Source organism: Ceratosolen solmsi, unplaced genomic scaffold (genome assembly GCF_000503995.2).
Source record: "Ceratosolen solmsi marchali unplaced genomic scaffold, CerSol_1.0 scaffold35, whole genome shotgun sequence".
Taxonomy (NCBI): Eukaryota; Metazoa; Arthropoda; class Insecta; order Hymenoptera; family Agaonidae; genus Ceratosolen; species Ceratosolen solmsi.
The window spans coordinates 1-27,648 of NW_011948423.1; the positions used below are offsets into that span (position 1 = coordinate 1).

Sequence of the window (27,648 nt, forward strand, 5' to 3'; positions counted from 1 at the left end):
GCCTTCTTGTCTCATGAACTCAAAACACTTGAATAATAAACGAGCCTACCGCATACACATGCATTCCATCGCTCGACCGCGTACATCGACCCCCACGGCATCATTCGAGTTAGAGGAAGATTAATGAAATCATTTTTGGCATACGAACACAAGCACCCGGCAATTCTGCCGCGTCAATCACAATTAACAAATCCCTTAATAGCTCATGTCCATCTCAAAACTATGCAGGGCGGCACCCAACTCATGATGTATGCATATGTTGAATGACTCGTAGAATTAGTTAGTATAAGGTTTGCGTGTACTTTTCTTAGCGGTCTTAATCCTTGAAGTATGCTCGTTGATACTGTATCCTGGATAGACCTTCATTTGAAGTTGATCGCTATGATGCCTTTGAGTTGTGCTGCGGTTATAAACTTAGACTTGGCTTTGCACTCTACTGAGGGAGCTCCTAACTCCTTTTTCCTTGAGGACTTCAACTTGAGTGCTCGAATCTTGTGGTGGTTCTTCTTAAATACATTTCGTTGAGCTCGGTGTCCATTTGGGATCCCTTCCCTTTTTTTTATCCAATCGGAGTGCTTTCGACTTCGGTATCTCTATATGGAGGGCTTCAGTAGCGCCTCTAGTTGCAGCGCCTTCAATCAAGAAGCTCAGTCTTCGCTTGGCCTTCCCGCCAAGAGGAGCTCCCGACTCGAACGCTCTTGACGCGCCTCTAGCGACAGCATGGCTAGACTTGATAATAGTGGAGGCGAGTTTATACAGTTAGATTTTAAAATTTTAGGTGAAACGACTATTTCCAGATACTTAATTAATTGGACTTTCCCGAAGTCTAACGACTTGTTTTGCAAATGCTTAATCAGCTGGGAAAGATTCTCGCAATCTGGAACAGAATTATTTTTTTAACATTTTGTAAAATATGTAGCAAAATATGTATTTATAAATTTAACATAGATTGCAAATGTATTTACATAATAATTTGTATTACAAATTCCAATATCCTTATATTAAAAATGAAATATTATTAAATACATTTGATAGCTAATTATTCGGAAAAAAGAGGCTTTACATACATAGTTTGTATAAGATCACGAAAGAGAAATATCATACGAATATTTTATAAAATTTAATCATTATGTTAAAATACAATAGAAGAGCGTGTTTCTTTGTTAATTTATTATAATATATAATCATCAAATAAAAGGCAATTTAAGAAACATAATTAAATATTTTGTAAACAATATATACATCGAATTCAAAATGTACAATGACTAGGTATTTCAATACAAATACATATTTAAATTGAAATTATAGAAATTGAATGAGAGTTGCATATTACATTTAAAGCAAATTTGTAAGGAAAGAATTGCCATCAATTTTTCTGCATGAATATTAAAATACAATCAAGTTATGTATCATAAAAAAAAGGTCTTCCTTATATATACTTATAAGTCCATTAAGTTCATTCAATGGAGAGAAAAATAAGCCTTTGCAATTTAATAAGTTGGAAAAAAATAAGGAAGACCGTGAACAACCGTGATAGAAATCTTTGACAGAAGCTTCGGAAAGAATAACGATATGAACAAAAAGGATTCAAACCTCTGTCCATTCCTTCCCGTTTGCATCTCAATTCACTTATACACATTTTTATATCATAATAATTCTCTATGTCATACATACAGGCTTATATCCCGTGGCTGTCGATGTACAACAATTACTAATGAAATACGCTTAACTGGCACAGACTATTCAATCTTTTTTTTTTCTATTACGCTTAAACTTGTTGACATTTTTTACGAAGATCTAATAAATTATGGTTCTGTTCATATGCCCGTAAGAAGCTAAATATCGGAAGATATGTGAAATGAAACTTTATTCTTTTATATAAATTTTCTCTTATACGGCTGTAAATAATAATTGTATATCGAAAAGCAATAAATACCAAAAATGATTTTATTGCTCGATCTGTCATTTAAAATAAATATAAATACAATTAAAGAAAGCGAATAAATTAGGGTAAAAAAAGTAAACCGTTTCCCGAAGCTTTGTTTTAATTATTAATTATTATATTATAATTATTGATGACAACTGTATGTAATAAATAAATATTGAAAAATGTATTTATTTTTACCAACTAATACGTTAAAAAACTTCTTATAAAATGTGTTATAATACTAGATTACGAATATATGAATTTTTTAATCTTCGAATCTATATAAAATTATGAAAACTTTTTCGTTCATAAAAATTTTTTTTCAAATAAATTTATAAGTAATTTATTTAATGCCTATAAAACATTTTAAAATAACGAAATTTATAAAACACGACAGTTAAACTGACATCTACGTACATTTTTTAATTTGTGTTTGATCATTTTTGTAAACTAATTTGTAATACAGCACAATCACGCAAAACAAAATTTAATTATCTCGCAATAAAAAAAACTTCGTTACGATTGGAATTCCCAATTTCAACATTTTCAAAAAAACAAATGATCCGAAGAAAAATGTAAGCAGACCTGGCTGGCACGCTAATTCTAATTTCGGGCTAATATTTTTGACTCTACCAAATTTTTCTTTAAATATTTAGAAATATATTATGCAAATACATTACTATTGATCGTAATAAACATAGTGTAGACCGAATAAATTACTTGTTTCTCTCTAAATAGAATTTAAACTCTACCCGCTATCTATCAAATAACAAAACAAGGCAAATATCGATAATGAACATTCTCAAATTATATCCCGTAAAAAGTTTGTCTCCGTACTCTCTATTATTGATAAATACAGTCGTCCTGTTGATAATATTCCTCTTTGCGTTTTTAAATTTCTTCTGTGCGGCTAGTTGAAATACAACAGTGTTAATCGAACGACCACATAGACTCAACTTTCTAATGACTATGGTCTACCTGTGGTTAGTATTGCTCTTCCAATTTCTTTACTTATATTATTCGTTACTACTTTTATTGTTCTTTCTTTTATATTTACTCAGTATTTATTACAGAACAATTAAGGTTTTCTTGCATAATTGACGTAATATTTTCTATTAATAAATGTTGGTCTAATTGATTATCAATCATTGTCTAATATATAATTTCCTAGTCGTGAATTTACCTCAAATTTTTCATACAATCGTTATTACAAAATTATTACTCATAATAAAATATTTACCATTAAGTTATATTTTATTAAGAAAGTAAATTAACGTAAATAAAAAGGGTCTACTTTCTTAATTGTTTAATAACTTTTAATAAATACTTGACTTTAAATATTATAAACATAAGGCTAATTAAGATAATGAATTTATATTTAATAAAACACTTATGTTTCAAACTATAAAGAAATTATTTCATAAATTAATTTTTTGGACATCATTTGTTATCTAAGGTAAGACAAAAATTGAATTAGCGTTTAATAGTCGTCCATCAGAAACTCTATTAATAATTATTTATAAATATAAATTTCCTAAAGTTTATACGTGTCCTTCGTATGATATATCTCACGTTATTATCCATTTATGGATTGCAATGTATAATTTTATAATAAAAAAAAAGGAAATATTACTTAACGGATTATACAACTTATCTTAAAAATATATTTCAACAGACAATGCATCAAAAACATTATATCGTTGAAATTAAATTAATATACTAAATATTACCCCATCACCATAAGATAAAATTGTAAACAAAATAAGTATGTACAATCGCAATTAGAAAACAAAATATTCATTATGTAATAAATGGAATTTAATATCAAAAGTAAAAAAAATTATAAGATTTGCTACAGACTATCAGATTAAGATAATTAAAAATTACATTTCATAATGTATTATTTAATTATTTTATTAAAACAATAATTTAGAAAATAAAAAACTACTTTAGAAATATTTGTTTCCAGTACAATTTGGATTTCTAATACAAACAAAAAAATCATAACAAAGTAATCTATTATAAATTTGTTCATATAATCTTATTTTTAACATCACAAAACGAATCAATATTTCTAACAATGATTGCTCACCTATAATGTATGTATATAAATTGTACATAATTATTTTAATTTATAGTCATATTACTTAATTTTCTATTTTTAATGAAATAAAATGAAAAATGCAAGACATAATCTTTGAATTTTTTATTCAAAATTTGAACTCAAAACTCATCGTACAGTTTAATCTTCTTCTTCTTCAACAGCAGCTGTACCAGTTCCTTTACGTAAGTTCTTCCTCTTTACGCGACCAGGGCGGCCACCACCGAATGGCGATTTCAAAGAGAAATCAATGTGTTTCTGTGAATCCAATCGTACAATAAACGATGGAATATTCACAACTTGTTTACGGACTCTGTAAATATAATTTGATCGTATATAAAAATCCTTGCTATTTAATATATTATTAAATGCCAGAATGGGCATTAATGTAAGAATATCTAAAACTGTACCAATTTTAGTTTTTAATTAATATTCCAGTGCTTAAATCAGACATTAAGTGCTAAATATTATTTATCACTTAAGTGGCCTGTTTGAAAGAAAAAATTTCATTAAATTCATTCAAGTGCGAAGATGCATCGATACTTCTAGATGCACTCGACTGATCAATCAGGTATGATACTAAAACATTGATAAAATTTATGAATTTCATACTATACGATTACAATTTTAATTGTAATAATGAAGAATTTTATCAATCTGTATCCTGTCTTGAAATTGAACAAATAATAATATTTATTCAATGATTAACCCAGGAATTAATTTTGCCTTAATGATTAGAAATCTTCTGCATATTATCAGAGATTCCTTGCCCAGACAATAAGGCGTGTTCACATTTCATATTTATTAAGTATATATACCTTATGTGTCTTTGACGAATGAGAACCCTAGCATGATGAATGGATTTAGCTAACCCAAGCTTAAAAACTTGAGTCTGCAAACGTCTTTCCAGAAAATCTTCAATTTTCAGACCAAGTACATAATCAAGCTTCATACGACTTTCATCGAGTACTCCAATTCTAACCAGTCGTCTTAATAAAGCATTACCTGTGAAGACAAGCAATCAGCGATGATTCACAAAGCAAAGCAATAACTATGATAATTGTACTCTTTAATCAATTTTCAGATTAAATTTTTATTCAAAGTATATTCAGATAAGAGGTGTCAGAAATTAATTGAAACTCATCATTTTAAAAATAGTTAAATTTAAATACAAAGAATTAGAATTAGGTAATTGTACCTTCAAAAAGACGTTTAGGATCTTTCTCTTCCAACGTAAGAAGTTCACGAGCAGCTTTACGAATCTTAGCGAGAGTGTATTTGACCCGCCATACTTCACGTTTGTTACGCAGTCCGTATTCTCCAATAATACGTAACTCCTGATCTAAACGTGCCTTTTCGTACGGTCTTCTAGGGGTGACATATGTCTTCGAAAAGACTGACGGAATTCGCCCGTTAACCATGGTTGTTCTATTAAATTTAGAATATTTAAAAATTGTACTAATAATTTGACTTATTACGTTTATCTTCTATTAAACTAGAATTTTATCAAAAAAAAATTTATCTTAGTATATCTACTATTATAAATTTGCCAAACAGTTTTCTATAATTACTTAACATATAAATGTAAACATTTGTAATTTTCAATAAATTATTTTTTAACAAATTACAATTAGATCATCAGTACCATAAAAACCATAACCTAACATATTTAAAAAGTACAAAAAATCATAATAGGTAATCCAACTTAATACGTATTATTAATATTCAAACAAATTATTCTTAAAACAGTAGAACAAAGTTTACTATTGCAGTACAAATATAAAACTGCATTAAATAGCGTTAAATTTATAAATTAACCTAAAAATCTAAAAAACAAAAAATACTAATTATACGACATACATCTTAAAACGCCATATTAAAAAAAATATACGATTAATTCGCTCACAAAACTAAATAGTCCGAATATAAAAGCTTATTTTATGAGAAATTAATTTCATCAACACGTGATTCAACTATCGACCATGCGTTTGCCCTCCATAAAAGCATTATTATCCGAAATTCCCTATTTCATAAGTAAAAAATAAAAAAAAAAAATTAAATTGAAAACCCTTAGGCAAACTCATCCTCTCGAGAATAATAAAAAAAAAATTAGCAAAAAACGTGTTTAAATACAAATTTACAAATTATTTTACCAATTTTTAACAACCAGAGCACTCCTCACGGATCCCCGGACAGTGTAGAAATGAACGACCGTTACGTTTCCGTCTTCCGGCACCTCCTCGTGTTCAGATTGCAGCGCCACTCTAATCGGCGACGCAAATTTCATTTTATCGTATGGTTTTAAAATTCTATTTGGGATAGTCAAAGCTACAATGATTGGTTGGCGTATTCGCGCTCTATGCAAATTTCCTGAGATTTTCAAGATACAGATGGGCTGAGGCGAGAATTAAGTGATGGAGTTAATTATGGAAGGCCGATGAAAATTCTTGATAAAAAAATATTGGACGAATCGAGGGCAATGATGATTGAAATATTCCTTATTCGCTTCGTAGAGTTCCGGTCGCGGATGGAAAGCCTAGACTACGGCAATTGGAATGAAGTCTGGAGTTGGAAGTGCGATTTCTAATTGGATTGCACTTTAAAAAGGAGAAAAAGGCGAATAACCATTATGAGCTTTATGACCGAGAAACCGAAATGATAGCAAAATTAGCAGACAATAATCTGTAAATTATACGAATGAGTTGGAAGATGAGATATAAATTTTTATGTGTAATCCATAAACGCAATTGATACGGCTTATAATAGATATAAAATATTGTGTTGGCCGTAGTATTATCATGAGCGCCGGAAGTACCGTCTCTTTTGATAAAATTGTAAAATTATTTTTAAAAAATAGACGCTTTAATTAATTTATTAAATTGAAAATTTAATATATATAATAGTTTTAAATATATGATATATTGTAATATTTATTTAATAAAGATAAATTTATTATTCTAAGAAAGAATACAAAACAAGAGTTCGTATGACACCGGAATGACGAGATGTTTTATTCGATCATTAATTTGAAATTATGTAATTACGTGACATAAATATGTTTATGCGTATTAGTAATACAAGATTTTCGATTACGACAAAGACGAATATAGGTTGCCTGGTTTCGTTATTAATTTGTTCTACTTAATAATTACCCAACAATAATAAAAAAAAAGTTAAATATATACTCAATGTCTAATATATATATATATACAATTTATGTATAATCGATGATCGATGATATAATCGATTAATTTATTTATTCAACTTTGCATAAGTATTAAAACAAAAGATTATTGTATATTTGATAAATTAGCATGTGCTGTAATATTAAAATAAGAGACTATTATAATTATTCTGATAATTAAAATCATTAAATAAAACTCACAAGAAAATTCGATTATCAATTATTGTCGTTTGTCAATAACAATTTTTTATAATAATAATAAATGTAAAATAGCATGCTATTAATTAGTATTTACATTTGTATGGCAATATAGATAAATGACGATTTAATTTAAGAAAGTTCACAAAACAAAATTAATTCGACCCTAAAATGATTCTGATATTAGCATCATCTATTACGTAGTTATCTCGAAACTTTTATCTGCATTTACAAAAACAATGTAGCGCATTTATCTTGCTTATCGAACGTTTGTTCATAACTACTCAGTGACATTTAGTTTCGTAATCTTCTTGAATAGATTATAATGTTGATGGAAACTTTTATTTACATAACCTACAAAACTGTAAATTTTTTATATTTTTGAATTTCCATCAAGTAATTAATTATATTTATAAATGTAAAATTGTAGAGTAAAAATTGATAAGTATTATAATTCAAATTCTTTAAAATGATTATAAACCATAAGAACATCCACTTTTTTTAATTTATATTTTTAAGCTATTTTTTTACTATACATTTAGCATTGATATTAGAGAATAAAAACGTTTTGTTGATATTAGTATATATAAATTGCTTTAATAACCTCACGTTTAAATCACGTTTCTACTTTGCGATATCAGTAATTTCTTATAGCAGCACATTTTGATATGCAGTGTGATCCAATTGACCTCAAAAGTGAAGAAACAACGATTAATATAAATGTAAGTTACTACACAAGACTTTAAGAACTGCAGTCAGTATTCTATCATGTGTTAAAAAGGATATTAAAGAAATTGAATTTGTATATTAATTAATTATAAAAGAGTTGGCACATAAATAATGTTGGATATTTATTTTGAATATTATTAAAATTGAATTAAAAAAATGGAAACAGGAGGAGTGAGTATATCTCATAATTATATGGATTAAATATTAATTACATTAATAAATTTGAAATTATATGTACAAATAATGTTAAAAATAGTGTAAAATATTTTGTTTATAGTAATTACTTATATAATATCAAATCTTGAGGTATAATAGCTAGATTCGTTAACTTCAAATGAAATATTATTTAATTTCATTACTTTACTAGATTACTCTTACAATAAGTGTCAAGAATATCAATTAAATATACAATTAAAAATATAAATGATATATATAATAGAAACTTAGCTTAATAAATTATTGTAACTTAAATATTAAATTATCTATTAGTCATGTAATTAATTTTTAAAAATTTATTAGAATTAAGATTAATTAAAATAAATAAATAAATTGTATGTATAGATTAAATCTTGAAATTGAAAATTTAAATAAAATAATATCAAATCCTTCTGTTCAGTTGTATATTAATTTATAATAAATAACAATAAATACCAGTTATATGGTAAATTAATATTTTTGTTAATTTCATCTAAAAGTTCTTTGTGCAATAACCGTCTAATAAAATCAGACCCCCAAGGAAAACATGTTAAAGATAAAACCTACTGAACTGACCTCTTTCTCTCGTACTATATAGATCACGTGAGGCATTTCATGTTTGATATTAAATATACTAATTTTTTTATTATATTTGATAAAAAAAATTTGTATATACATACATATATATATATATATATATACATAACAATTGCATTAGCTACAATACTAATTAATTTGATTTCCAATTTATTACATACTTAAAAGAATACATTTTTAGTATCCTGTATTGAAATCATTTCTGGTTGGTTCTTTTTCTGGTACTTTTTCAACAATTTTATTTCAACCACTTGATCTAATCAAGACAAGACTTCAAAATAGAGTAAACAATCATGTAGGGTAAGTAAATAGTTATTTTTAAATCGGATTCTAAATTATGTTTCACAAAATATTAAGACTAAAGCACATCATGATAGATATCAAAGAAATAGTATGGTAACAACTATAGTCTCTATTGTTCAGAAGGAAAATATTTTTGGATTATGGAGGGGTATAACACCTGTATGTATTGCTTTTGACACATTTCAATAAATATAATATTAATGAACTCAACATTGATGAGTATTATTATTTTAGTCAATGACCAGAGTAATTCCAGGAGTTGGATTATACTTTTCGACTTTATATTGGCTAAAAAGTTCACTAGCTTTGAGAGAGCCACTCACGCCTTTCCAAGCAATTACATTGGGAATTACAGCAAGAACTATATCCGGAGTCATATTAATTCCAATAACAGTTATCAAGACAAGATACGAGGTATTGCAAATCTGAAAAATTATAGCACGCAAATACTTACCAGTCTCAAGTTACATTATTTAATACAGAATCTATAAATAGCATGTATTTGATATATATCTCGATTTTATTTATTATATATTAAGAATATGTTTCTTCATAGAGTGGGGTATATAAATACAACAGCATAAGAGAAGCTCTTAGATTGATTCATAAATACGAGGGTATTAAAGGACTTTCAAGCGGGCTTGTTCCAACTCTATTGCGTGATGCACCATACAGTGGATTATACCTAATGTTTTATACAGAACTAAAAAAACTAACTTCTAACCGTAAGGAAATAATTCTTTTCAAAATATCTAATGATTAATAAGTTGTAAATCTTTTAATGTAAAAAGAGGTTCTAATGTTTTATGAAAGCTTAAATTGAAATTATAAAATATGTAATTATACTAAACTGTAATCTTTTAAAATATTTTTTTTTTAGAATTCCCTCGATATGGTGATCTATTAACTATTCACTTTGGTTGTGGAGTGACAGCTGGTATTCTTGCTTCTTTAATTACACATCCTGCAGATGTAATTAAAACAAAGATGCAACTATACCCTGATAAATACAAGAATTTAAGAAGTACATTCTTCTTTATGTATTCTAAATTTGGAATATTTGGGTACTTTGAAGGTATAGTACCTCGCATGATAAGAAGAACTTTAATGACTGCTATGGCATGGACTGTATATGAACAAATTACACTATCTGTAGGATTAGCATAAAATTGTATATTATTTAGAAACAAACTTTTATACCATTTGCAGTATTAGGAGTGGTTAAATTATTAGATTATTGTGTATTATAAAATTCAATTATATATTATATGTATTAGATAATAGTGTTGAATATGCATACATTTATTTGCAAATATTTATATTTAATAAATTATTTGTTACAAAAAATAAGGTTTGGTATACTATTTTTTATTTAATGCAAAAACAACATTTGAATCTTTATTTTTTTAAGTTAATAAATATTGTTCATTTTCGATATTTAAACAATATATTAATTCGAAGATTTTAGTCAAATAATTTGCAAACGGTCAATTTGTTCAAAGACTTCTTTATTTATCGTTTACACAAAAACTATATATTGGTTTTTACAACTCACATTTTTCCATTGTCTGATCTTTCAGTGCTTATATTATTAGAGAATTTAAACGTTAAAAAATTTTCAGAATGCTTTATTTAATCAATGTTAACAAGATCATCCAACTATTACAATTCAGATAATAAACAATTTATTTACCATCGTTACAGAATTAGAATTATTTTAATAACAAAAGTACAATTTATAAATAATTTATCATGTTGCCAATGCGTAAAATGATTACGTAATTCACACACGTAAATACGTATATCTGAATTGACTGAATATAAAGGAAAATTGCGCATTTGGTTTCCAAAATTGATTAAGACGGCGTCCAACTCCCGTTTGATCGTCGACGATCTTGCCAATACAAAATTCACTTTGAAAATCTCAAACCGTATTATGGAAAATCTTTACCTTAAATAGTACATTAAGCCACGTCTCTCCTTGCTCACAAATGGCATACGATTCTCACATTATCCGTCTGCAAACGTTCGTCCTGAAAATAAACAATTCGCAATGTGAAAGTAAAGGCTAAAATATGCTATGACAACTTGTTAGGCACATAATTATGTATACAAAAAAGTTCAAAATTTGACACAGAATTTAAGCCTATTCTTTGTATTAATAGAGGACCTATAAAACATTTAAAAAAAAAGATATTAATAAAAATAGTCTAATTTATGAAATAGAAAAGTTATTATTTTAATTATTATTTAAGATTTTTTTATCACATTAAGCAAAGTTAATTTCAGAAAATAAAGTGTCATTTTTTAAAATTTCAATCTTTCATACATAATTTAACTGTAATGTTAAGAAAAATATAATAGGATACAAAATCGAAAATTATTATAGGCGAAGAGTAATTTTTTTTTCCAAATTTTTGTAGAACTTATTTTTCATTACTTTGGAAACTTCAGGCAAATAGACTTCTTTTTACTAATATTTTTTTATGTGGATCTCATACGAGACATATTAGACTCAAATGCTGAAATATTCCGTTTTAGGCTTTTTACCTTTTATGGACAGAATAGAACAAGAGAAAAAAAGTAAAAATATTATTAAATCGATTTTATATAAAATTGTAATATATTTTGCAACTATATAATATCTATATTTCACTTTTAGCTTTAATATTATTGATTGCATAAACTTAATATCCTAATTACAAAATTTGTATTAACGTTTATTTAATTACTTAATTAATAGTGATGTATAATTATTTCTATCTTATACATCTACTTTTCATTTAGATGATTTTTCATAAAGTTCAGATAAACTCACCTTCGCAAATCAAATAACAATTACAATATCAATAGTTTGTGCTTCTAGGACGGTGCACTAATAGGAAACTATTATAAACCTACTTCTACTTATAATTCACAAAAATATGTTTGTATATTTGACTCTCGATTCACTTATTTTTCCTTAATAATAGATGGATTAGACGCGAAGGCGGAGCGTCACTCGTTGTATCAATGATTTATGCTATAAAAATTATGCACTAAGTAAAATAGACATAGGAATTCATGATGTAAACAATTTAAATCTGTAACATCATTTTCATAACAATTGTATAAAAATAATCATGATAATATACTACTAACCATCTCATTTTTTATTTACAACTTTTCATAGACTAAAATAAGCATTGCTGAAATAAAAACGTAATGATTGATGATTATGAATGCCCTGTCCTATTTATTAAAATTATAAAATTAAATTATTAAATTATCATTCTAAGTACCCACTTTCGTAAACTTTAAGTTGTAAGCTATTTTTTCTATAGATAATCCTATTAAATTCAACAAAACTATGGAATAATTAATTTAAAAATTATCAATCATTTTGAAGTAATAAATTTTATTCATCTTTGAAATAAAGAGCTGTTGTTTCATTTTTATATTTTTAACATCTTTTTTTTTTTTTTTTTTTTAAAAGAGGCCATGTTCTGGTATTATCATTCCGCCATAAATACCTCTGAAATGTGTAGCAGAAGCTAGGATTGTATAGTCAGTCACGCAGGGCACTGTCGAGGCAGGTTTACGGAAGTAGGCTCTGATTCCTCCATTAAATCACTAACTTTTTTCAATAAAAATACTCTACGCTGTCCTTGGAGTTTATAAAAAATTTGTGTACAACCTAAAGATACATTATGTTCGACCCAAAGCAAGTGTAGGTATACCTTCTCCTACCTTGCTCTGCATATTTAATATTCTAATAATTTTTTAACGTCTCAACATCTACAAATGATCATTTTATCCTTTTTCATCTTTTTTAATCAACTGTTAAGAAATATAGTACATCCAATTTCTTTAGTTTTCAATTTTTTTTTAATGGACTAGCAATATGAATTTAATGCGAAACCGAGAGATAAACCGCATTAAGTATTACTGTCATAAAATCGTGATTTGACTGAAAAAAATAAAAGAAAAAAAGAAAAAAACAAGAATGATGAGGTCACAATCATTACTCATGTATAAGGTGCAACTAGTGAAACTTACCTGACAAAACAATCTGTACAGTAATTGAGACGTTAATAATAAATTGTATAGTGCATACCTGAATTTTTGCTCAATCACTAACCAATCAAGAGTAGTTACTTGTGACTTCTACTTCCGGATCGGTGTCGTTTGCGATTTTGGTGGTTTGAAGTAGAGCGATGATCATGATTACCTAAAACAAATAGTTACATAATAAACAACTTCTAATAAGAAGCAACTTTCAATAGAAAATGAAGCTCAAATTTAAATACTTTATTAAGTTCTTTTTACCTCGATCTTTATGACGGCGTTCTCTATCCTCGTCTCTATGTCTATCATGTTTATCTTTAGATCTACTTCTACTTCTATGCTTAGAATTTCTATAAAAATAAAAAAAAACATACAACTTAAAAACGTATTATAATATATGTAAACTACGTATGATAATTAAAGTCTTATTCTATCTTATAATAAAACAACCTTTTTCCTTTTTCAAAGATTAAAAAAAAATTCAATATTTCGATAACAAATTTCTTATGAGCAATAATTATCATACTACTTAATAAGCATCGGAAAATTACAAGTACATAAGAAAATCAATATTTGTGTTTCTTAATAAAAAATATAAACCTTTTTATCATTTATATAGTTCAAATTATAATTAATTTTACAATTAGTGTTACAATAAATGCAAATGCAAAATATAATTTTTCAAATTCATTGATATTTCATTACATTAATACATAAATTATATATATACTGGAATTACTTTGAATGTACAGTGCATTTTAAAGTTGAAAGAGGTTTAGACATCGAAAGTATTACGAATTTTAATATCAATGTTTGAAAATAACTTGAAAGTACACTATTGATAAAACTAAATTAACCAACGTAGATTTTGCTAATTAACACTCTCTAAAAGTAAAAGAATAAAATCATTATACGGCACCTATGTGATGGATCATGCCTTTTCTCTTCATCGCGCCTTCGGCGTTTGTCCCTATCTCTGTCTTTGTCCTTATTCTCTCTATTCCTCTCTCGATCTCTGTCCCTATCGCGATCTCTATCCCTGTCTCTGTCTCTGTCACTTCTGTCACGATCATCTCTTTTCTTTCTATCATCATCGTTACCCCTTGCCCTTTTCCTCTCCTCTTCTCTTCTTTGTTCTTTTTCATCTCTGGCTTTCTCACGTTTAGTCTACAAAAAATGGTAATTTATAAAAGATATCGATGTTTATATTTTTATAATGTTTATTCATACAATGATATTCAAATCTTACAATAATTTCTTCTAAAGCGCTCTTTAATCTAGCATATCCAACGTGCTGTTTTCCCATTAAATGGTCATCTATTCTTTGCTGAGCATCTCCCACTATAAGAAATGCACCGCAAACGTCACAAACTTCCATTTGCTTTTCTTGTGCAGCAGCTAATTCTGCGGTCTAAAATAATTATGAGTATTATTAAATATTAAATCAATCTTACAAAGTTTATCAGTTCTTAAATGGATATGCTCTATAATTTAACTTTTCATTAAGACAATATAATATAATGAGTTGTATATTAACGGTCTTTCGAAATAAACAGGGCAAATAAAAAGGAGATAAAAGAAAGAAAAAAAAAAAAAGGAATCTATTGCGAATTGAGTTATTAAATAAAATAATTTAAGAGCATACCCAGTTAGAGTCATTCACCTGGTTGTAGTGACTATTATCATTTGATTTACGGAGAGCTTCTCGCTCCTCCTTTAATTGATCACAAAGCCGCATTAAACCCTGTGCTTGTTCCACGTTTCCCTGAATGCCACTTTGCTCCGCTTCTTCTACAAGTTTATTTATTTTTTCAGTCAATAAGGCAATTTGCTCTTCATTTTTTTGAGTTTGAGCAGGAGACAGAGTTGGCTGCAAAAATTAACAAATTTAATATACAATTTTGCAATATCAATTTTCTGCAAGCAATGCCTTAACGAAAATTTGAGAATTATTTTACTTAAGGTATTTCAAGTACCATAGAATTGTCAAAGGACAAACTTTAAAATACAAATCTTTTTAGTCCTTCAAAGTTAATAATCTAATTAATTGTCTCGATTACATTAAAATACAATTTAAATACCATTAGCAAGCGGCTGTAATTGGAGAAAAAAGGAAAAAACTATCAATGGACATATTATGTAATTCGACCTAAAGCCATGGAGGATTAGAGAAATTAACGTTCAAGCTAGTTGTCGATTGACAAAGTTAAAGAGTGACCCACGCGCTACATAACGATTAACGCATCCAAAAAGAATAAATGGAGCATTCGTGCTACAGGCAATGAGAATTTTTAATTAACGTACTGCTTCTGTCCTTCCAATTAGTGCCAGACGCTGTTTACCCTTGATAATTTTCCTATCCACTTCGCTAAGCATGGTTTGGCAAAATCTAATAAACTCATCCTCGTACTGTTGCTTACGATAATTATACGGAGCCTTCTCAAAGAGGTCTCTTGCTTCGTCGTCGTGCACTCTTGCACATGCTCCCAAGTCTGCCCTCGTATTAACAAACAAGTCATGTGGACAGAACTTGACAAGGTACAATTTGCAAAACTAAAATAAAAACAGAGTATTAAACATGGACCGCAACCAAGAGTAGGCATCCAGACATAAGTCACATCTATTACATTACATCACATCACACATCATCATCATCGTCGTTGCGGTGTGTGGTGGGTGGGGCGGTAAGGGGATAGGGAAGGGAGTGGAGTGGAGAGATAGGATTTATTACACTAATTTGACAAAGCCAAGGCAACGGACGTTCGTACGGATAAACATGTCGCTCGGCTCTTACCTCAGGATCCTCCCAATTGAGCTCCTTCGGCTTCTCGTTGGGCAGGACGTTGCGATTCCTACCCATGAGTTCGTCGAGCAGAGCAGCTGCCGCAGCCGCAGCCATGATTACTCACGACGACGTCTTTTCTCGTAAGGAGGAAAAGGATGGCGCGCACAGAGCATCAATCGCACGCTTTAAACAAACTGCTCAGGGCGCGTCGTTTGGTAACGGCGATTATGAGCGAAGAAGATTCTCGGCGTCGTCGAGGTAGCGTGCAATACACACGGGAGTTACCGCTCGCAGTTTATTGATTAATCCGATCGCGAGGAGGCGAAGTTAAAGGGCGGAAATAAAGGAACGCCTGTGGATACGAGAAACATCATCCGTAACAACCGCCGCCATATTACCGCTTGCGGCGATTCTAACATCTAAAAGGCCGCCGAGTTGAGCATCGCGTAAAATATGTAAGTTGCGCGACTGCGCAGAGTTTTCCAAATGTACTTTTATTTTTAATGTGTCGTTATCGATAAAAGAAGATGGCGCTATTGCTATATCCGTTGCGCCAACATTCGAAAGTTTGGCTTTAGGAGGTTAAGCTCCATTGAGATGCTCACAAGTCGTACGAAATATTTAATGTCTCTGGCTTTATCGAGGACTGGGTAATTCCTAAGATCTTGTAGATTGAAAGGATTTTTAAAATATAATTTCCCATGGGTATTCAGTGGATTTTTTAATGTGTTGAAATTATGCATTGTATTTGTCGGGATCGATTAACAATAAAAGTAAGCATTGATGTTGGCGATTACTGTATCAAGAGTCAATATGTGCATTAATAACTGTTCATACTATTTATCTTAAAAGCTTTCGTCCTAAAGTTTAACTTTCTAGACAAAATAATTGAAATACAATTACTTTTTGATATTAATACGAAAATTTGAGTTCTTGAAAGCCATTAGATATATCGACATGAACATAGAATAATATATAATTTTTTTCATTTTTAAACATCATTATAATATACATATATACTTCTTCAATAGCTAAATAATAATGTTATCATTATTATTGCGATGAATAAATTCAGTTTGATTAGATATTCAGTCGAGAAATTCTAATTAAAAATAAACTTTTAATTAATTTGCAAATAGTACTAAAGCAAATGGTACAATAGTGAGTTGAAATTGTACCAAATATAAATACAAAACTTTGCAACTTGTAGATTACTAAGAATATGTACTAATAAAATTATTATGCTTACTGAAACTGTACCGTTAAAATATTACAAACTGTTTAAAATTATTTAATTATGTTAACATTAAATAAAAACAATTTTCCATAAAGTATATATATATATAATTTTAAAAAGCAGTATTTTTTTATAATTTCGGTTCGTTTAAAATATTTGAAAATTTTCAAATATACACAACTTATAGATATGCTAACAGTTATTACATTATATATATATATATATATATATATATATATATATATATTATATAATTTATTTTTATAGATATGTATAAATTAACTTACGTAATTGTAGGAAAGTGATAGTAGATAATCCAAATAAAACAATTACAGATAATGCAATTAATTGTTAAAAAACAGAATAACAATTTATTTATCCATATTTTTATAAGATTTTAAATATAAAGTATATGTATAGGGCGATTGATATATTTTAAGATTACATTTGAATATCACTTGTATTTTCATTTACTCAGTTTCCGCTAACGATTACAATACAGTATATATATACAATTATGCGTTATTCGTCGTCTTGTCTTTTATCAGTTCGCAAAATGCTGCAAATTGTAAAATCCATTGCGACTGGCCTCGCTTTTCCAAGTTTCACATTCTCGTTTTTAAACTATTTGCGAATTCTTAATAATAAACACTTAAATAATATTGCATACAAAAATTAGACATCTAATTTAGGGATGATAGAATGTAAATGATTTGCAGATTGAAATTGATATGGCCATAGCAATATCAAGATGATCGTAGATACTGAAAAAAAATCTATAATAACCAGTTTTATAAGAATACTGCATAATCCACAAATAAAAATTTCAACGGTGATTAATCTCGTGTGGAACAATTTTTTTTTTTTTTTTTTTTTTATATATATATAAATATTAAATTTCGATGTATAACATTATTTTCACATGAGTTTAATAAAACTTCTAAATTTCAGTTTTAATAAATGTCATTAGAATTGATTACGTAGTTGTCAACAATATTTTGCGTTAAACTTCATTTAATCAAAATGAATTTGAGCAATAGTATAATATGCGGTGAAATTTTATTGTGGACTCGGAGAATCGATACTTAAAACAGTAACGTGAAATTGAATTTAGACGAAACGAGTATAACGTAAAGTGCCAAGAAGCACAAAAATAATAACAATGACAATAATATAAAATTCCATTCGTTTTTTTTTTTGAAAAGAGCGAATTAAAAAATGTGGTTATCGAGAAAATTTTTTCAGGCCACCTGCAGGTTCGTGAAGGGCCTCTTCTTATCCGCAAAAGACCCAAGAAAGGATGTTACATCTCAATTCTTTACAATGCGCGGTGCATACGAGTCTACTCGTAATCCTCCTCGTCGGGTCTGACCTGGGGGAACCTTCTTAAACCCTGAGGTGATTGAAGCTGGGGCCGTCTTTGCTGGAGCGGTATATTGACTTCTTCAGGACTGCGGAACACTTGATTCACGGGAATCCGGTACTGAGTCGTCGAAGGCGAAGGCTGCGGACGGCCTCCGGTCGGCAGGCTGTTGATCGTGGGTATGGGTTGCTGGGCAAGGTACACCTACGTTATAAAGCAAATGAATAGTTGCTGTCAAGATAATGTCGTTATTTATGAAGAACCTCTTCTGACTCGACTTTAGAATGCTTGATTATTGATTGTTTTATTGTTTCCTCGTTTTCTTAATTTGTTGGGATTTGTATTTTTATTTACCTATTCATTCTCCTTCTACTCTAAATAAATTTAAACTATACATTATGCAGTGATTTTGTACGAAGCGCTCGAATGCTTTTGCATACCAAGCACAACTATTTAGCACACAATAGTGAATAGCATTTTGCATATTATTAATTCTTGGTAAATAATTTGAAAAGATGCATGCAAGATGCTCGGATATTTTACTTTCTTCGCTTCGTTATAAAAAGAATGTCCATTTTAATAATTTACAAGAGTGAGGGGGTGAATACAATATTGCATAAACGTAATGTAGAGTAATATATAATATATGTGATATATGTGATATATGTGATAACTCTAACTTTTAAATTGAAATTTTTACACGATATATGAATATTTAACGACAGACCTTGAAAGTAGGGTATTAATTTGAAATTATCATAGATTTTACTTTAGTGAAATACTTTGTCACTAGCGGGCGTATAAATAAAATTAACCTTATTTTCTTAAAACAACATACGCACATTCACCTTCGGTATATCGTAAAACAGAAAAGAAAAAATGAAATTTTATTTCTTCATGATTGATGAGGAACAGTAAAAATGCTTTAGCTAACGCATATTTTTATTATTATTATTATTATTATTATTATTATTATTATTATTATTATTATGTGTGCTGTAAGATACACAGGCAAATACACTGTGGTAAAGTGATAAATGAATGTTCTCGCGAGAAAAGAAGTTTCAAAATATATATCTAGAAGAATTATAATCAGTGAGATGTTTGTTGGAGTACTTCTTTTAGATTTTTTCCGTTCTGTTATTTAGAATACAAAATGTTTATTTGAAAAAACATTTTCTCTTACAAAATGACGTGAAAAATGAAGTGAAGAATGATTTCTCTGAATTTTACCGAACATTTCACAGGAATAATAAATTTGTATCTAAAATACTTATTATGAAATTATTTAGTGAATATTTGCAAAAAAAAAATTTTTTTTAATTTACATCCTCATTATTAATAAAATGAATAATATATTGTAATTTTTTCAATTATTAATTAATTAAAAATAATTCATAAAAAATATAATATTTCATTTCTAATATAATATTTTTAACGGTAATAATGTAATACATATAATAAAATATTCCAATTTTCTTTAATCTGATTCATTAACAAAACTTAAAATTTATATAGATATAAAGTAATAGGGATGAAGTTGTAAATAATTTTAGTAGGAATAATAGATTTATCATTTAATTGTACAGTCGTATCAAAATAAATATTTTAAATATAAATAAATTTTTACTATAGAATTATTAAAATTATAATAAAATTGTAATTACTAGATGATTTATGTTTTCCTTATACGCATTGGGTAAAGTGTTTGTTCAAATTTTTTCAAACGGTTTACGTAAAATAAAATGAATATATTTATAATAATTATGCGAATAAATTTGAAATTTTAATTTATCAAAAGAATAGCATACCTAAATAAATAAAAAATATAACCATGTAGTTTCAAATCATCAATTATTAATTCATATTTATATATATTGTACATGCATACATTGTTTGAAAAAATTTGAATGAATACATTATCACAGCAAATATTAATATAATTAAACAATATTAATATTATGAATATTAATATTGTATTATAATATTCACTATTGTATAGTTGCTCAATTTTAAAATACATGATCTACTTCATTGTATAGGCAGCATGTTTTTTCTTATTTTTAAATTCAGTAAAATTAAAAAAACTTTCACTTATTCATTTTCAATTCTTTTATCAATTTTGTCTACTAAATATGACTTAAAAGAATAGAATTAAAAAATTTGAACTTTTAAGATTATACTTCAATGCATGGAATTTTATATCAGTTTTACGTGAAATGAATGCTAATTTTAAATAAAAAAATTAATGGAATACTTTTTAGTGAACTTACAGGTCGTCGAGCAGGAACTGACGAACTTGCGCGGTATTCGTTGTTTTCTCGCTCATCCGTGTAAATGTCAGAGGGGAAGTATCTTTCACTGTATCTTAAAGTAACATTGGGTTTGTTCTCAGCCTCGTCAAGGTTCAAAGGCTTGTAAAGATATTCATTAACGAAGTGATACTGTGAGCTCTTCTTACACGTAATATCTCCATTTGGCGGCATACAAATTAAATGCACCTAAATTATATTTAACATTAAAGTTAAAGTGTGTAAATGTACGTTTACAATAATATCATATTTACTTAAACATTATTTACTTATTATTTACTTAAACATTTTGTTTAATTGAAGCCAAGCGGATGCTTGATCGGTAAAGCCGTTGCGAATAATTAATCTGACAGAGGAAAGCTTCTGAATTAATAGCTTTGATTAATTTTTAATATTTATAATACTAAACATCTATATCGTTTGAATGTTCATGGACGCACTTTTAAAAAGCTTATTATTGCACAATGGATTGAAAAATAAATAACATATCGAAACAATTACGTGTGTATTGTAACTATCACTGAGCCGATAACTCGCAATCCTATTATTGATCTTACCTGATGGAAAGTGAATCCCTCGGGGCAAATCCACGAGTGCTTGGCATTGTCTTGGCAGTAGTGGAATACCTCGCAATTAAGTTCCTCGTCAGCATAATAACCCGTTTGTTTTCCAACACAGTCAAACTTACTTTGGGGCAACAAAAGGCTCAGACGATCAGGCTCGTCCTTCTCCTCTTCTAATTCTTCTTCGAGCTTCAATCATGATAATAATGTAAAATTTATTTTCCTTTTTTTGCTTTTTTTACATCTTTGATGTATGGGAAAAGCAGCTTATAAGATAATGCCAAGGTGTTTACTTTATGTTTTACCTGACCATTCTTCGAGAATTGCTGAGGCCCCACACGAATCGGGCCACGCTGTTGAGAAATTCTCACGGGTGTTTGATGTTGGAACTCGCGAGATGCGTCGATCGAAGCCGATGGCTTTCTATAGAGCTATAATTATCGAATAAATTCAGTTAGCGCATTGGCATTTTCGCAACATCGAGCTTACCAATATACATAAAAACTGCATTTGCATATCGTCGATGATAAGCGCAGTGCACGGAATAAAAATGACAAGTCATTGCAATAAAGCAACGGCAGATTGTAATAGCCAATGCTCCGCGTTTAAGAATGAAACAATCAATTAACTGCAAGATTATTCAAAAAGACTTAAAGACTTTATATTTTGTTCGTTTTTATATAAAAGAAGGATGAAAAATGAACCACGTCCGCATAATGCTCACGATTGCATGAGGAATTACTTTGAAAATGAGATTCTTTTACACGCTAACTCCCGTACATCGCAGGCAATATTTCTCTTCTCGGCTGGCATCCTATTTTCAATACAAAAGCGAATCGTGCGAGGATGCGGAATTAAATAAAGGTCCAGCAAGACACCGATACCATAGGTTATCGACTGTAACGTTGTAGGGGAAAATCGAGCGAGTGAGGCTCCCCCGAGTGTTTCGCGCCTTCGTACCTTCAAGCGAGAGCTCACCTGCTGTGCCGAGCCGGAATTGCGATAAATGGGTGTCGGGGAAGGCGTCGGCGTCACGGCATTGTCCTCGTAGCTATTGTCGCGGTAACCGGCTGGGCCGCTGAAGCTGCTGTAGAGGGGCCCGAGGTTGGATTTACTCGGGTAGGCGACGGATCGCGGCTCGATGCCGTCGTACTGGCCGACGGCTGCCGAGGCCAAGCACAGCGCCAGCCACAGCCAATACATTTTACAAGGGCTGTATCGCTGATCCAAGAGACAGAGAGAGAGAGATAGAGAGAGAGAGAGAGAGAGTGGCGGATGGGTTGGGAGGATGTGAGAGAGGGACGATTAATTATTTTCGCTTGTTAATGGCGAATTTTCCTTAGGAATGAGAATGAAACGATGGTGGCGTGCTTTTCGAGCTTACGCGTATTCTTGAGACTTTAATAGGTCAAACCAATAATACGTTAGATAAATAGCTCATTGATTACCGAGTTGTATGGATATTTATAATTTGCTTGCTGAATCGAAAATAACCAAATAATTTGTGTGATTGGAGTTTCAGCGTCCGATATTTGTTTTTCTTGCCAATGCTGCAATGAAATAATAATGCTTAAATTGGTTGATATGCTTTTGAGTGATGAAATGGAAAGTAGTGAAACGTAATATCGCTCCAATAATTTAACTTACGTCGTTGATCTCAAATGACAAAATCATTCGATTAGTAAACGATTAGATAAGATAATGAGCCACTATTTAAAATTAGATCGATTAATGAAAATATGCTTCTTATAATTTATTGTCAGTATTATAAAACTTGCTTTATATTGGTCTTATAGAAATATAAATAATTGTAGTTATATAAGTGCCGTATTAGATATATTGTATTAAAAATATACTTTCATATAGAAGTTGATTTATACCTTAATCTTGAGAGATTAGATTTCATTTGATACATATAGGAATATCATATTTTTGCTTTCCCAACCCAGAAAAAGTGAAGTAAAATCGCTCGCTTATAATGTGCCTTGCACGATCGTAATGTTAATTTGATTGCTATAAAAAATAAAGTTTAACCGATATAATAAATGTATCTCTATATATCTCCTTTATAAACGTTAAATTGTCAAAGGATTTTCATAAGTCTCTCTAAAGCTTTCGAAACCCAGCATTCGCATTAAAATTTCTAATTTTAAATTAGTCTTGGGGTTTATATACACATTTTACCCGCGACCTAGAACTCATAAGAATTGTTTTAGTGAAACGAGTGGTAAAGAACATCTTGACTCAAGAGAAATGCTCGTTTTTATAAACGTGGCTGCGTATGTCACTTTGATTTCATTACTAAAGCATGAAAATGAAAATGAAAATTTATCACATAGCCGCTGTAAAATAACCTATTTTATTAAATTGGCACATGTCATTAGTTTTCGTTTGTTCATTCATTATGTTTTCGTATATTTATTATAAATAAATCTTACTTTAAACATATATATATATAAACTGTTAGGTCTCACCTTTAATAAATGAAATTGCTCTTTTAAAATCATATAAAATTTGTACGTATAAATTATACTTAATTATGACAAATGAAAATAAAATTACGACAAGAATGATGAATATTATAATAATGGTAAATGTAACAGGGTTAACTTTCTTTTTCATTATTATAAAATAGATTAAAATAAAAATAATATTAAAATTTTAATTACTAGATTTAACAAAACTTAAAGAAAAAATTTTATTTTTAATTAGCTTAATAATATTTTAAATCATATCAGAAATTCTGTTAGAACATAAATTTTACAGGGTCATATAAATTTCTATTCTTCATAAAAATGAATGTAAATTATCATTTCACCGACCACACGATATTACTACAAATATAAATCTTGGCATTGCATCTAAAGCATACATTTACATATTGTTAGGCGCGTTACTAATTTTAGTCATATATTTTCACTTATTGCAAGCAAATGCAATATTAAAAGCATTTTCGCGTATGCAAATAGAACTAATTATTGTGCGTAGCGTCTTGAAATAGAAATTTCATTACACAATGTATACGCGATCGATTTTCTTTTATTTACCACTCGAATAATAAGATAATGAAGTCTGCAACGAACACTTTCTATATCTCGTTGGTTCCACACTGCAGTTTCATGCTCCACCGTTAAGAGAAATCAGTTCATATTTCTGCTTATCTGTGAAAATATTGTCTTAGACTAAGCATTGAACAACGGCTTATGCTACATGGCTTTTTTTGTTTTTTTTTTGCACTTATTATGATAATCTCGTATTCTTATCAAAAAAATCATAATATTTTTAAAGAAAACAAGAAAAAACGAAAAACAAAAGATTAAGGTAAAACGTAATTATATTAATTTCTCTCAGACACGCTACAGCGTTTTTTTTTCTTCCGTCACTTTGACTTTTAATGCGTTAAAAATAGATATTTATCGACGCAGTATATATAAATGCCTAAGAAGCCATCGTAATAAAAGCGGAAATCCATTAAGAATAAACGCAAGAAAAGAACGAAAGTAATACGCGTGATTCACGAAAACAAATCTTATCAGACGGCGATGGTTCAGTGAACATGTTTACGTGTCTGTTGCCTCGAGAGCAAAAAATTCTACTTTAGATTACGTTCTAATTCGCTTATTCCAGAATGTTTTTAATCTGTGATTAAAGAGGGAGAGGGAGATGGAGAGAGAGAGAGAAAGAGAGAGAGAGAGAGAGAGAGAGAGAGGTAGAGACATTTTAAGGCTCCGTGAGCACATCAATTGTGGAAAGCGTGTTAACTTTCTACGACATGCGTTAAACTCGGACGCATAAGTTGCGCATATCGAATTGAGCGCATCCATAACAAAGTCTTTCATTGAATGATAATGGTAATCGAAGAGTCAAACAGTCTGAAATAATCTTTCAGGGTCTTGAGCACTGCATATAATTAATAATGATATATTGTAAAATTATCGTCGAAGTATGATGTTAACTTAACGTCATGCGATGTCGAAAATTTATAGGAAAAACGTACGAGAGAGGAGAAAAAAATATTAATATACGTCATTAAAAGAAAAGGTATTACACTTATTGAATGGAGTAAGTGAATTTTAATTTAAGGAATCACACTTTAAATGACAATTAGAAGAATTAAAAGTCGCAATTCATTTGAAACAATGCCATTTAAAAATTGTTTCTAAATGGTAATTCCTGTTACTTAATGTTTATTTCTAGTTTCCATTTTAGAAGTTTTTGACAAAATCTATTTTAATATTTTATGGGCTGAACGAGTCCTTCTACGTAAGTATATTCAAATGCTATTGAATCATACATCTATGCATATTTTTTAATTAAATTCTCAGTCAATTATGCTCTACTCCGTAATTATTTTTTCATTTAATTAGTATTGTTTAATAAACTATAATTACAAATTGATAATAGCGTTCATATTACCTGAAACTTCATTGCATAGATATTTAACGTAATTTCTAAGATACAATTACAATTTTTTATTATAAAAAAAATTTTCGATTAATTTTTTGTAGAATATAAACTTGTTCGATTAATAAACACAAACGATATCAAATATACTTAGCACTTTTTACAATGTGAATTTATACGTACTAGTTGTGCATTGAATGGAGAAAAAAATATAAGAAAATATTATCGGCATGGCAAATAAAATTATGCTTATGTAATTATAAAATATTGATGTTATTCGCTTAAATATTATTTTAGTTTTATTTTATTGATTTAATTACTTATATTAAATGACTACCGTCATTACTGAAATTCTTTCTATTTTTAATATAATTATTCATTAAATAGAAATTATTGATCAATTAATATTATGTGTAAGATCTTCTAAAACGATTCCCTAATTAAATAATTAGTTGAATGAATAGCTACATTATTTATTATTCAGTTACAATTTCAATTAACGTAATAAAAAATCATTATCAATCGCTACAAACGCCTAAAAGGCATCATTGGTGAAAAATACTTGATCGAAGAATGTGAATTATCTACCATTGAATTATAACTTATACGCTCGAAATTTGCTCATCATATGATAATTATAATTTTATTATGATTATTACTATAATGTTAAAACAAAACAATCTATAATGTTTATGAGGACGGTCATTATTTAATAATTCATTATTTTGCGAATGGTTTTGAGCACATAATCATTAATTAACTTGGCTGTCAGCTCAAATGACATTAGAAAGTAAAATACTTCTACACGAGGAGTCGATTGAGCATATCGGAAGGAAATAATAAAAAGAAATGCTCGAGTCCAGTGTTTCGAAATTCGCGCTCACGAGAAACCTGGTCACGGTTAAATGACCGGCTTGTGTTAAGCGTACGATAAGTGAGGCTACGTGAGTCTACCATCCGTGTGATTTCTTTCGAAAGAACGGCTATAGTGGCAATATTTCGCGATGATTTACTGTATTTCGACCTTACAGACACACACAAGCACACACACACACACACACATATATATATATATATATAATACAATATAATATATTATATATATAATATATATAATATATAATACAATATAATATAATATATAATACAAACACACACACAAAATGATTGTGTGCTTAAAGTCGCGCGCGCGCGTATGTGTGTGTATGTAAGGGACCTTTTAAGGCAAAATTTCAATCACCAGATGCTTTACGCGAAATAGGTTTTCAAAAATTACCTTCTGGCAGTAGTAAAATCAGCTTTCAAATTTACTTTGGATGTATAAGCTCTTCTTATTAAAATTGAATATTTTCTCATAGAGAATTTTAAATGCAATGCATATATTTCTATGATGAGGAATGCCAACCTTATACAAAAAGTCTTATACATTACTACATAAATGTGTATTTGTTCTTATTTATTCTTTGTTTTTTATCCTAAATTCTACGAAAAAATCAATAGAGAATAATAAAATCTATGTACTAAGTTATAATAAAGGCAAAATAGAAATTTAAAAAAAAAGAAAAGAAAAGAATGATATAGTCATAGATTTTTTGTATCTAAATTTTACAAAAAAACATGTTTATTCACGATAAGTTTTTTAATTATTGTATGGAATGATATATACGTATAGGGTAGTCGCAAAACCATGAATGAAATTGAAA

General features: G+C 28.9%; 4 protein-coding genes across 7 annotated transcripts; 1 reads left to right on the forward strand and 3 right to left on the reverse strand.

Annotated features, from left to right (window-relative positions):
- Positions 1-4,118: 4,118 nt before the first annotated feature.
- Positions 4,119-5,484, reverse strand: RpS9 (ribosomal protein S9). The gene is made up of 3 exons (XM_011499394.1): positions 5,227-5,484; positions 4,847-5,033; positions 4,119-4,341 (listed from the first exon to the last, which is right to left on the reverse strand). The coding sequence occupies exons 1-3, from the start codon at positions 5,447-5,449 to the stop codon at positions 4,170-4,172; spliced, it is 582 nt and encodes a 193-aa protein (XP_011497696.1). The 5' UTR covers positions 5,450-5,484; the 3' UTR covers positions 4,119-4,169.
- A 2,492-nt stretch (positions 5,485-7,976) lies between these two features.
- LOC105362068 (solute carrier family 25 member 38) lies at positions 7,977-10,478 on the forward strand. Of its 2 annotated transcripts, none has more exons than XM_011499396.1 (6): positions 7,977-8,132; positions 9,113-9,231; positions 9,309-9,393; positions 9,469-9,648; positions 9,791-9,959; positions 10,115-10,478. In XM_011499396.1, exons 1-6 carry the CDS (start codon positions 8,079-8,081, stop codon positions 10,399-10,401), a joined length of 894 nt encoding a protein of 297 aa, XP_011497698.1. In that variant the 5' UTR covers positions 7,977-8,078; the 3' UTR covers positions 10,402-10,478. The 2 variants fall into 2 exon arrangements, with proteins under 2 accessions (XP_011497698.1, XP_011497699.1); XM_011499397.1 differs by lacking the exon at positions 7,977-8,132 and adding an exon at positions 8,277-8,310.
- Positions 10,479-10,833: 355 nt separating this feature from the next.
- On the reverse strand, positions 10,834-16,515 carry LOC105362069 (luc7-like protein 3). Of its 2 annotated transcripts, none has more exons than XM_011499399.1 (8): positions 16,076-16,515; positions 15,586-15,834; positions 14,945-15,151; positions 14,531-14,692; positions 14,201-14,448; positions 13,543-13,631; positions 13,355-13,444; positions 10,834-11,267 (listed from the first exon to the last, which is right to left on the reverse strand). In XM_011499399.1, exons 1-7 carry the CDS (start codon positions 16,178-16,180, stop codon positions 13,368-13,370), a joined length of 1,137 nt encoding a protein of 378 aa, XP_011497701.1. In that variant the 5' UTR covers positions 16,181-16,515; the 3' UTR covers positions 10,834-11,267; positions 13,355-13,367. The 2 variants fall into 2 exon arrangements, with proteins under 2 accessions (XP_011497701.1, XP_011497700.1); XM_011499398.1 differs by having other exon boundaries at positions 13,331-13,444.
- Positions 16,516-18,315: 1,800 nt separating this feature from the next.
- Positions 18,316-22,790, reverse strand: LOC105362070 (uncharacterized). Of its 2 annotated transcripts, none has more exons than XM_011499400.1 (5): positions 22,520-22,790; positions 21,835-21,972; positions 21,536-21,730; positions 20,940-21,167; positions 18,316-18,870 (listed from the first exon to the last, which is right to left on the reverse strand). In XM_011499400.1, the coding sequence occupies exons 1-5, from the start codon at positions 22,742-22,744 to the stop codon at positions 18,646-18,648; spliced, it is 1,011 nt and encodes a 336-aa protein (XP_011497702.1). In that variant the 5' UTR covers positions 22,745-22,790; the 3' UTR covers positions 18,316-18,645. The 2 variants fall into 2 exon arrangements, with proteins under 2 accessions (XP_011497702.1, XP_011497703.1); XM_011499401.1 differs by having other exon boundaries at positions 18,319-18,870; positions 21,847-21,972.
- Between the last annotated feature and the right edge of the window lie 4,858 nt (positions 22,791-27,648).

Bases quoted from the DNA above. Each gene is read 5' to 3' on its own strand.
- RpS9 (XM_011499394.1), bottom strand. From the start codon at position 5,449: ATGGTTAACGGGCGAATTCCGTCAGTCTTTTCGAAGACATATGTCACC. The intron at 5,034-5,226 runs GTACAATTACCT...TTGTCTTCACAG, and splicing joins TCCTAAACGTCTTTTTGAAG to GTAATGCTTTATTAAGACGA. The intron at 4,342-4,846 runs GTATATATACTT...TTATATTTACAG, and splicing joins ATTCGTCAAAGACACATAAG to AGTCCGTAAACAAGTTGTGA.
- LOC105362068 (XM_011499396.1), top strand. From the start codon at position 8,079: ATGCAGTGTGATCCAATTGACCTCAAAAGTGAAGAAACAACGATTAAT. The intron at 9,232-9,308 runs GTAAGTAAATAG...ACATCATGATAG, and splicing joins AGAGTAAACAATCATGTAGG to ATATCAAAGAAATAGTATGG. The intron at 9,649-9,790 runs GTATTGCAAATC...GTTTCTTCATAG, and splicing joins TTATCAAGACAAGATACGAG to AGTGGGGTATATAAATACAA.
- LOC105362069 (XM_011499399.1), bottom strand. From the start codon at position 16,180: ATGGCTGCGGCTGCGGCAGCTGCTCTGCTCGACGAACTCATGGGTAGG. The intron at 15,152-15,585 runs GTACGTTAATTA...TAATTTTTGCAG, and splicing joins TAATTGGAAGGACAGAAGCA to CCAACTCTGTCTCCTGCTCA. The intron at 13,632-14,200 runs GTGCCGTATAAT...TTATTTTTATAG, and splicing joins AGGCATGATCCATCACATAG to AAATTCTAAGCATAGAAGTA.
- LOC105362070 (XM_011499400.1), bottom strand. From the start codon at position 22,744: ATGTATTGGCTGTGGCTGGCGCTGTGCTTGGCCTCGGCAGCCGTCGGC. The intron at 21,973-22,519 runs GTGAGCTCTCGC...CGATAATTATAG, and splicing joins ATTCCGGCTCGGCACAGCAG to CTCTATAGAAAGCCATCGGC. The intron at 18,871-20,939 runs GTAAGTTCACTA...TTTATAACGTAG, and splicing joins CAGTTCCTGCTCGACGACCT to GTGTACCTTGCCCAGCAACC.